Raw genomic sequence first — 11,152 nt, forward strand, 5'->3', positions numbered from 1 at the left:
TGAGCCACCATGTGGTTGCTGGGATTTGAACTCCAGACCTTCGGAAGAGCAGTCGGGTGCTCTTACCCACTGAGCCATCTCACCAGCCCCACAGGAAGAATCTCAATCTTGCCATCTGGGGTATGTCGGGAAGTTCAAAGCAGGCATTGCTAGCAAGGCACTGGGGTGGAAATGGTGGGCTTTACCAATAAGGAGAGCTCCAGAGGGACTCATCAGAGAAGCAAACTCTCCTTGTGGGCCTTCTCTGAAAATGAAGGGCTGCTAGTGCCTGCAAACACAGTCTTTAGGAATAGAAAATTCCATCCAGCTTTGTATCTCAAGCTCCTGACACAAAATGTGAAACAGAATGGCAATTAAATCAATGCCGAGTAACAAGAAGTTAAATCCTCCCAATAACAATGAAGAAAAGGGAACAGGAACATCCAAGGGTGACAGAACTCTAAACTTTGAAGAGAACAAGCTGCTTTATAGGCACAGCATCCAGGTGACAAAGCACCCCAGGGAACACTGACTACATGAAGCAGTGACGCTATCAACTACCATGAAGCAGAGGAACAAGCCTGATAGCTGACTACACCAACTCTGCAGCATTTACAATCAACAAGTTTCAAATAAACACTGGGGTGACAATCAAGAGAAGGAACACAAAGGATTCTGTCCTGTGTGATCACTGACATACCGACTAACAGCATTTCCAAAGATGGAGCGAATGTTGTCCACGGTTGTGGCATTGGGCAGTGTTCTGACATCAGATACTGTCTCACCTTGCTGAAAAACAACAGACAACACTGTGACTTGACTACTTTTCTTTCCTAAACGGTCCTTCAAAAATCATAACTTAGGGACTGCAGACATGGCCCTGCCATTAAGAACAATGGCTTCTACTCTTACAAGTTTGTTTCCCAGAACCCACACGGCACTCACAACCATCTGTAAACCCAGTTCCAGGTCATCTGATAGCCTCTTCTGACCTCTGTGGGCACCAGGCATGTACACGGTACACAGACATACATGCAGGCAAAAGTTTGTATACATAAAACAAAAATGGATATATCTTTTTTTAAAAAATCATGACTTACTTTTTTAACTGAGAAACTAATGCCTGAATTGTGTATTGAATACCTGGAAAAGAAAAAGTTAAAGCTAAGCGGAGGGTATCCAAATGCACAATAAATTCAGCAAACTACTTTTAATTAAATAAGTTGGTAGATTTATAAGAAAAAAGTGATTTAAACAAAGGTATGTACAAACCAAAATACCTTGGTATAATCTATATTACCGACAAGAAAACAAAGCAACAGAGACTCGTGGCGATTACACCTCCCAATGTGACTAAGTCACAGGAAACAAGCAAGGGTTACAGGCTGCTGATGGGATCTCGGCTATGAGCCTGCAGGTTACGTTCATGGTGACAGACCTAGGCTGCCACCAGGCCATCCTTAACACCTCTGCACGTGATTCCCTCAGCACACCTTCCCCATCGCTGCTCTTTCCCTGGCGCTGGTCCCCTCCAGCTTCTCAGCATCTCCACAGCCCTTTGGAAGCTGACTTTGTCACTCCTCAATTCACTAGCTCCATGAACTAAAGAACGGTTTAGTGAACTGTATTTATTAATACCAATTTTAGAACCAAAACAGCCACTGAGAATATTTTTGATGCTAATTTATACAATTTTACTGGGGGGGGGGGTAGGGTAGGGAGAATATAGGGGACTGAATACATAAACCTGTATGGATAGATATATTTTAGAAATACCCACACAAATCACTATCCTGACTAAGATGTGTAGTTCAAGTCCCACTGCAGTCATGGGTAGCAATAAATAATGCTTCTCTGTACCTGATTCTGCCTTTGCCTGCTTGAATCCCCTTCTCCTGCTTAAATGGATCAGACTTCCAACTCACTTTGGGAACTTTTTTTTTTTTGGTTTTTCGAGACAGGGTTTCTCTGTATAGCTCTGGCTGACCTGGAACTCACTTTGTAGACCAGGCTGGCCTCAAACTCAGAAATCCACCTGCCTCTACTTCCCGAGTGCTGGGATTAAAGGTGTGCGCCACCACGCCTGGTGGGAAACTTCTTTTAGCCCATCCCTTTCAGGCATACTAAGTAAAGACTGCCAGCCAGGAAGTCTCCCCAGAGCTGTAGGCACAAAACCATGGATTCTGGTAATGCCAATCACTGTACTGTCCAGGAAAGGACTCCAAAGCTGAGGCAGAAGAAAACAACAGAAGGACCACCAGTCACCCTGGTTCCTGTCTTACCTCACCTACCCGGTGAGCAATAGTGACTTTTTTTTTTTCTTTAGGCTCAAGGTACCTAAGATTAGTTTGCTTCATCTGCTAGCAAAGAACCCAGCAAGAGACCAACTGTGCCCCTTCCAAGATGAGTCAAGACTCAGGCCTGATGAGCAACCTGGACCAGAACAGCACACAGGCTGGGCTGGCTGGCTGCACCTAGCTTTCAATACTTTCTATTTACAAGCATCAGGGTACATTCCTTTAAAGACAGAGCTCAAGGACCCACTTCCAAATTTTAGACGGTACCTGCCAACAACTTCCAAAATTTTTCCGTACTCTTCACTTGGATTTTTTAAAGCTTTCCTCCTTGTGATTATGTTGTAAAAAAGGTCTTCCACCTGAAGAAAGAGCCAATATCTTGTAAATTCATGGATATAAGTTGAAAGCATCGCACTGTCTACCAAAACGTACGGAACACGGGACATTTCCAACAGATTGTTTGTTCTAAGTGCTGACTTGGGGAGGGGAAGAAATAAAGCAGCATTCACCCCACATTCACTGACTTCTCATATAATAAGGGCTGGCTGCATGGCCTCATATAAAAATATGACGACATTTTAAATTATTGTCTTGCTCAAGAGAGTAGACAATTTTGTAAGACATGAATGTAACTCTGCAAACAATTACTCTATTACACAGAGACGTTTTTCAAACTCAGGACAATCATAACACTCTGGAGATAATTTGGAGTTCTCAATAATCACACTTTGTATGCAGCTAAGGCTCCCTCTGGCCAACACTGTGAAGCACAGGTTTGTTCTGCCTTCTGCCTGCCTATCACACCAGGACTTGGAGAGGTCCCTGGAAAGCCTTCGAGATGTGCTACAGCTGGGGTCAGGGGTAAAGGACCAGACATGAAGCACCATGAGGTGCCTGATGGAATCGCCACTGGGATGCTATGATGAGGCTGCACAATGGGCTTCCTCTGGACTAACAACACTCGCATGACCCACCCAGGACCCTCTGGGGCAGATGGCTAGGCATTCTTTGGTCCATTGGAGACATTAGAAAACTAAAATTCTGAGCTGTTAAGTGAGTTGGCCATGGACACACAAGCGCTGAAGTACCAGACTGGGACTCCGATGTCTTCCGGAATCAACGGTAACTTTTTTCCCACTGATTTCTACCATCCCAGCCCCCTATAAAAGACAAGAAGGTTGGCAGGCTGCCATGCCATAAAACCCAATGATCATTCATCTTGGGACTTCTATTACAAGTCAAAATTTATTTGATTTTTACACCAGAAACTCAGAGCGCATTTCAGTTTTACTGCAGCATCCTAAGCTGTTTATTAGCAGTTTTATCCCCATGTCCCATCCTCACCGTGATCAGGGTACCCTGGTTGCCTGCACAGGGTTTAGGAGGGGCTTGCAGCTTTCCATCTGAGTAACTTGCTCTAGTCAGAAAACAAAAGCTTATTAGTATCTAAGAAGATGTTTATCCAAAGCATAAAAATTAAAGTCACAGTACAGGCCTAGTGGCCTATGTCTGTAACCCCAACATTGTAAATGCCTTACAAGTTCCTGAGCTGCAGAAAACATAAATACATTAATATGTCACATTTTAAAAAGGACAAACTTGACGGGCAGTGGTGGCGCACGCCTTTAATCCCAGCACTTGGGAGGCAGAAGCAGGCGGATTTCTGAGTTCGAGGTCAGCTTGGTCTACAAAGTGAGTTCCAGGACAGCCAGAGCTACACAGAGAAACCCTCTCTCATAAAAAAAAAAAAAAAAAAAAAAAAAAAAAAAAAAAAAAAAAAAAAAAAAGGACACACTTCATTATTAAAAAAAGCTTGCAAATAAATAAAAACATCATACACCAACAATTAACCAGGCCCAAAGTCAATACAACTCAATGAACTAGGCTTTGAGAAATTAATCTGTGGGGCTTCACATTAAATTTTACATCTTCAGTATGGAATATATTTTATGTACTTATCCATGAGAGAACCAGTAAAACAATGAACTTTCTAGTCTCTTTCATAATTATGTCTGTTACCAGGATTCAGTCCATATTTCCACACTTTAAAAATGAAAATTATATCAATCATACATTATAACACAGTCATATTATATACTGTTAATTAGATTTTATTTTAAAGCCCTATTACAACAAGTCTTGCATGAGCTATTAAATTCTGAGTTACTAACCAACAGCAATGCCATTGCTTAAATGGTAGCTATAAATTCCACCACCATTTGCCTATAAGGCCCTGGTAATAAAGACAAGTCTTAGCCAGGAACAGCAGGGTATACCTGTAATCCTAGCACTCTAGAGGCAAAAGGAGGAGGTCACTGCAAGTTCCAGGCAGCCAGAGCTTTCTGTCTCAAAATCAAAACAAAGTACAATATCCCACACAAACAGCTCCTGATCTGCCCCAGGGACAGTCTTTTATTCAAGTGTAGATTAATGTGTTAAGGGATCCAGCAAGACCCTTTAGCCTGGGTAGGTGACTGTGGAGGTGGTAGCATCAGAGAAAAGAAGAAAACTCATCCAGGCTTTAAAGAGAAATGGTTTTAGGTGAATAGAGAAAAAAAATCCTCGTAAGTCAGAGAGGAAGGAGCTTTGGAACACATGGCACTTTGGTAATATGTAGAGAGAAGGGCTGAAAAGTGGGCCAGGACATTTGGAAGTGTCTTAGTGTTACTATTAGTGTAACAAGACACCCTGACTAAAACAACTTGGGGAAGAAAGGGTTTATTTGGCTTATACTTCCACATCAAGTTGGAACAGGAACTCAAGTAGGATGGGAACCTGGTGGCAGGAGCTGATACTGAGGCCATGGAGGGCACTACTCCCATCCTTGCTCAGCTTGCTTTCTTACAGAAGCCAGGACCACCAGCCCCAGGGATGGCACCACCCACAATGGGCTGGGCACCTCCCCCATTAATCACTGATTAAGAAAATGTCTCACAGCCAGATCTTAGGGAAGCATTTTTTAAATCCAGGTTCCCTATTCTTACATGACTTTAGCATGTCATAAAACTATCCAGCACAGGAAGGCACCAGGTGCCAAGATGAAACAAACCTGAGTTTCATCTGCCACAGAAGGAAGTCACTACAAATCCCAGGTGTGGATAACAAAAAACAAAAACAAAAAACCAGATGTCTTGAAACAGGACTTCCAGCTCAGGCTCCCTACAAAACACTTAACTCACAATTGTCTCTCTGGTTTTTAACTCAATCAGCCCACCCAGAATTCACACACAGAATCAAGACCCCTAACCCAGCACTGCACACTCTGAAGCACTCTCCCGTTACAGCACAGGTTAGCCTTCAGGAGATTGAGGGCACAGAATTGTCCTGACTTAATTTACAAACCACCTGCAGGCTTTCCTTTTTCTTTCTGCATTCATTAGGGATGACTAAAGATTTCAGCCAGTGGAAGCCAGTGCTTACAGAAACAAAAGCTGGACTGTGATTTCTTGAATCCCACTTTTGTTCTGTCTCGGGACTATTTGCAAGCCTCTGGAAACTGCCAGCACAACAGTCAGGCAGCAGCTATTTCCTGGAAAGCAAGCCAGCTCACACAGGCCCAAGGAGAAGGGAGCCAGAAGCTCTCGGGAGCCTGCAAAAGAACTGAATCTCCAGCGTACCAGCCAGAGACCTGTAAGCAGCGCAGAGTGCTGCCCCTCACCAAAGGGCAAAGGGCAGAAATAACATGAGCAACTACTGTGTGCTTAAAATCCTAAGTGCAACGGATACCTTCCTGGGTACTTGTAATATGTTACAACTTGTCTCTTAGGAAGCCATCCAGCAGGGCTGGAGATGGCTCAGCTGTTAAAAGCACCAGCAGATCAAAGAGGCCAAAGAGAGAGGGAACAGGAAATGAGAATATCTCATTACCTAGAAACTTCCAGAGAACCTGTATTCTATTCCCAGAACCTACATGTGCTCACAGTTTGCAATCGTATGTAACTCCAGTCCCAGTAGATCCTATTCCTTCTTCAGGCCTCTAAGGGTACCAGCCATACACATGGTACGCAGACATGAATGCAGTCAAAATATCCATACACATAAAATATGTTAATTTAAATCTTAAAAAGAAGCCATGAAGTAAGAGAGTTCCACCTCATGATCATCCCTGTGGATGAGCATTTTATCCATAGGAATGGAAGGAAAATCAGTATCGTAGAGGGGGTCAAGGAGAGTAACACATATGTTTAGGGTGGACATAGAAGTCATTATCACATACCTGTATGCACATTTCCCATCAGCTGTTTTGGTTGTAATAGTGACATGGGCCACATGGCTTATGCTTGCCAACGCCTAGGGAGGAAGGGAACCAGATGAAAGAAAACCTCACTGTTGCTTCATCAAGGTAAAGGTTATCAAACTTGCCTCGTCCAACCTATATTAACACGGCAACAATGAGCAATCTGATGCTGTTTAAGAAAGAGATAAAATCTAATCTATAAGGTAATCATTAGAATCATAAGGGAAAGCATATGTTAAAAGGAGTCACACCAAACTTCCTCTGTTGACAGTAACTGTAGCTCATGCTGCTACCACAGGGACTGTGGCGGGCAGTTTGCATTACTGTAACACACAAGATGATCAACTTATAGTCAACAGGCTTCTATTAGCTTGTGGGTTTTAGAGGACCCACTTGATGATCAATAGTTGCTGATGCTTTTGGTCCTGTGTTGAAGAAACTCATTGTGGTGCGGAGTTCATGGAGACCAAAGCCACTCACACTTCACATTCAGAGGCCAAAGATAACAAGAAGGGGTTCACTGTCCCCTTAAAGGACACATCTTGTGACTGGAAACCACCTATTAGGTCCTACATTTAGCTTAAATAATTTTCCAATAACAACGAACCATGGATGAAGCTTTCAGTGCATGGGCCTCTAGAGATTACAGACTTAAAGGGTAATATACTCTTAGTGCTATATCTGCCAAGGAATTAAAAAATGTGCATTCAGAAAGAAACAATGGGATCTCTCAAAACAGATTCATAGAAACAATTATATTTTTTAAAATATGAATTTAAAATTGCTCCAGGGTCTGTGCAACGTCATCTGAACACCAGAGGCAGCTTCAGCTCACTAAATGAAGCATGACTCTGCCTGGGTGGCTGAGGCAAGAGGATCACTGGAACCTTGGACACACTTCCTCCAACACACCTACTCCAGCAAGACTACACCTCCTAAGACTGCCACTCCCCGGGCCAACCATATTCAAACCACCACATTAGTCCATTATCATCATAGCTGGGAACATGACAGCAGGCAGGCAAGCATGTTAGGGACTTTAATAAAAAGACACATGATATCCAGTGCCACTGCAGATAAAATAATATTTTAAGTATTTTTCAGAATTTCTCAGTCGCAGAAAGCTAAATTTGTTCAAATTTGCATGAGGTGAACAATTACAAAGTATTGAATTGCACTTGCCTCTGTTGAGAAATGAGAACATTATCACAGGAGGGCATTGTTATACATTTCTGTAAGTCTAAACTTACCTCACCACGAAAGCCATAGGTAGAAATACTGGCTAAATCCTCAAAAGTCTGCAGTTTACTCGTAGTGAACCTCTCACACACAATATCCATATCCTCCTTCTGCAGGGGTAAGGGGGAGGGGGAGTAAATAATTATGTCTTTGCTTTCTTAAATCTGGATTTTCATTTTATTGCTTTAATCTGAGAAGAAATTCTCGGAGGTCTAAATTAGTACCAACTTCCTTACTGACAAACAAAACACCTCCGACCTAGATTTTCACTTTACAGGGTGGCTCCTCCTCAGTGTCCTGTGCAGCGTGCGCCCCTTCCGGCCCCACCTCTTAGCAGTAGGACTCCATGCTTAGACCTCTTCTCTACCTGGACTCACTCACTCCTGTCTTCCTTGGCCCCTCCCTCCCCATCCTTTTTCGAGACAATCTCATTATGTAGTCTAGGATGCTTCAGTCTTAATTCTCCTACCTTGACCTCTCAAGTGCTGGAATTGCATGCATGTGACATCATACCCAAATTTTATTGTCTTCCTTTTTTAAGTTAAAAAAAAAAAAAAAAAACAAGCCAAAACTTGATTTTCAGTCTACAGGAAGGAAACCTTTACTATCTTACAAGTAGTAAAAAATACTTATAACAAAAGTTTCATTTTAGCTGTGTGTAGTGGCATACACTTGAAATTCTAGCATTTTGTAGATAGAAGTAGGAGGGACGAGAAATTAGCTCCGAAGTGCAATCATGGTTAGTCTAGCCCACAAGAGACCCTGCCTCAGAAGCCGTAAACCAGGTCTGGAGAGATGCCTCAGTGTGGTAAGAGCACTTTCTGCTTCCAGAGGATCACATCAGGTGACTCCAGCTCAGGGAAACCCAATGCCTCTATAGGCACTAGCATTCACAGGCACAAATACCTAAACATATACACACACTCACCCACACACACCCTATACACCCTCACACACACACATACTCAGATACCCTACACACACCCATGCACACTTACCCACACATAGAGAGACAAAGAATCTTAAAAAAAAAAACTTTTACATTTTAACCGCTTTTAAGTGTATAGTTCAGTACATTTACATTATTTTAATTTATGTAACAAGTTAAAAAATACACAACTATCCATGTCCAGAGCTCTGTTAATTTTCTTCAACTGAATCTCAGTACTTGTTTAACAATAACTTTCCATTCTCCCCTTTCCTCCAGTCCGTGGCAATCACCATTCCACACTATATCTCTGAGTCTGACATCTCAAGAAACCTCATATAATAGGAATTGTTCAACCCTTTTATTTTTTGTGACTGATTAATTTCATTTATATAAATTCTTCCAAGTTTGCCCATGCTGAATCATGTCAGAATTTCATGCCCACCTGAGGCTAGATACTTTTCTATGTTGTGTGGGGTGTATCACATCTGTTTATCCATTCATCTGCTGATGTACATGAGTTGCCTTCCCTTGGGCCTCTGCCTCTGCTGCCACTTATCTACATGTGCACAGTAGAAACAGTGACCATAATTCTGAGGAAACACCACATCACTTTCCGTAACTGCTACACTACTTTATATCCCCACTAACAGTGCACGGAGACGATTTCTCTACTGTCTAACAATCCATATGATTTTATGCTTCTTTGATAGCGGTCATATTAATAATTGTGAAATGGTATCTCATCACAGCTTGGATCTGCATTTCTGTAATAGCTATATATGAGCAGCTTTTCATGAATCTTATAGCTTCTCATAAATTTTGATCTGTAAACCTACAAATTATTCATAGACTCTCTTCTCTCTCTCTCTCTCTCTCTCTCTCTCTCTCTCTCTCTCCCTCCCTCCCTCCCTCCCTCCCTCCTTCCCTTTCTCTGTCTCACACATACACACACACCCCTATATACCCCTTTAAAGGGCTCTTTATGTTGAACATGCCCCATATGAACTGCTTGTCCTTCCTTCAAACCTTTCTTTCACCATCTTGCCCATTAGGCTAGATGGCAACTCTCAGTCAATTAGCCCTCTTATACCCTATACCAGCAAATTCTGAGAAGTCTGCCCTCAGAGGGAACTCAGGAATCTCAGCGCTCCTTACATCTCAAATACAACCAAACTGGTCCAAGGCACTGTCATCTCACTCCTGGGTTCCTACAAGAGTCTTCTTCCTAACTGTCTCTATGCTGTCCTTCTTCAGCACTTGTTTGCAAAGGTCTTTTTAACATTTTTCATTTTATTTTATGCGTCTGTGTGAGTCTGACTGTATGAGCCCCTGAGACTGGAGTTCTAGCTGTGGTCAGATGCTTGCTATGGGTACTGAGAACAGAGCTCGGCTCCTCCCCAAGTAAGTGCTCTTAACCGCAGCGCTATCTCTCCAGGCCCTTTCAAGGGTTCTAAATAAAACTCACCACCATGTCATGTACTGTTTTGCTTACAGTCATTGAGTTATATAGCCCACCACAGTGGCCACCAGTTTTATTATGCCCAGAATGTTTCCTCCTAGGCCTCATGCCTTACTACCCTTGTCTTGTTCAACATGTTATAGATACATTGGCTTCCCTGCTGGTCCATCCAGTTCAAGCATGCTCCTACTTCATGATTTTGTCCTTATTATTCTTTTTTGCCCAAGACATTCATCCTTTCAACAGTTTTATAACCTGATCCCTGATGTCCTTTTGTTTTCTCCATAAATTTTATACCCATATTAAAGCCCCCCTGAATGACCACTAAATGGAAGTCACATCCTCTGCCACCCTCTGGCCCTGTCTCCCTCCCAGCTTGTTTTCTGTACAGTACTTCATGGCACCTGGCATACTATCCACTTTTCCTGACTCCCACTACTATGACAGAAAACACTTATTAGAAAACAAAGGATTTTTGTCCATTTTGTTCGCTACCATATCCCTTGAACAATGTTCACTATACACAGAAATTTAATACTAATCATTGGGAAGTGTTCAAGCCTTTGATCTAAAATACCTTCTGAAAAGGACTAGTCTCCAGACTAGGAAGAGGTCCTGCACTTTCCTAGAGGTTTGACATGAAGCACATAAAACTGGCTCCCCCAGGCCTCACTTACCCTGATTCCAGTGCCGTTGTCTTGGATCTGAATTAGCTTCAGGCCTCCTTCTTTAACAACCACTTGAATATTTGTAGATTTTGCATCTAAACTGGCAAATCAAAGAAAAAATTTGGTCAGTTGCAACTTCTCTGATGCACATATTGTAATATCAACCACTCTGAGGCACAGACTGTAATATCAACCACTCTGAGGCACAGACTGTAATTTCAACCACTCTGAGGCACAGACTGTAATATCAACCACTCTGAGGCACAGACTGTAATATCAACCACTCTGAGGCACAGACTGTAATATCAACCACTCTGAGGCACAGACTGTAATATCAACCAC

The 11,152-nt window shown here is 42.5% G+C and overlaps 1 protein-coding gene across 4 annotated transcripts in view; it reads right to left on the reverse strand.

The window, feature by feature from the left end:
- Positions 1-11,152, reverse strand: part of Mlh1 (mutL homolog 1) — a 34,771-nt gene that overhangs the window by 20,910 nt on the left and 2,709 nt on the right. For 2 of the 4 annotated variants that reach the window (XM_021206413.2, XM_029543362.1), the window contains exons 2-8: positions 10,820-10,905; positions 7,764-7,862; positions 6,493-6,566; positions 3,621-3,693; positions 2,544-2,635; positions 1,080-1,122; positions 680-768 (exon numbers count right to left, since the gene is read on the reverse strand). In XM_021206413.2, coding sequence (XP_021062072.1) covers positions 680-768; positions 1,080-1,122; positions 2,544-2,635; positions 3,621-3,693; positions 6,493-6,566; positions 7,764-7,853 — 461 coding nt within the window. In that variant the 5' untranslated portion in view covers positions 7,854-7,862; positions 10,820-10,905. Of the gene's footprint in view, positions 1-679; positions 769-1,079; positions 1,123-2,543; positions 2,636-3,620; positions 3,694-6,492; positions 6,567-7,763; positions 7,863-10,819; positions 10,911-11,152 lie in introns of all 4 variants that reach the window. The other 2 variants (XM_021206412.1, XM_029543361.1) reach the window with 1 other exon arrangement.

Source organism: Mus pahari, chromosome 10 (genome assembly GCF_900095145.1).
Source record: "Mus pahari chromosome 10, PAHARI_EIJ_v1.1, whole genome shotgun sequence".
In the NCBI taxonomy this organism is placed as follows: domain Eukaryota; kingdom Metazoa; phylum Chordata; class Mammalia; order Rodentia; family Muridae; genus Mus; species Mus pahari.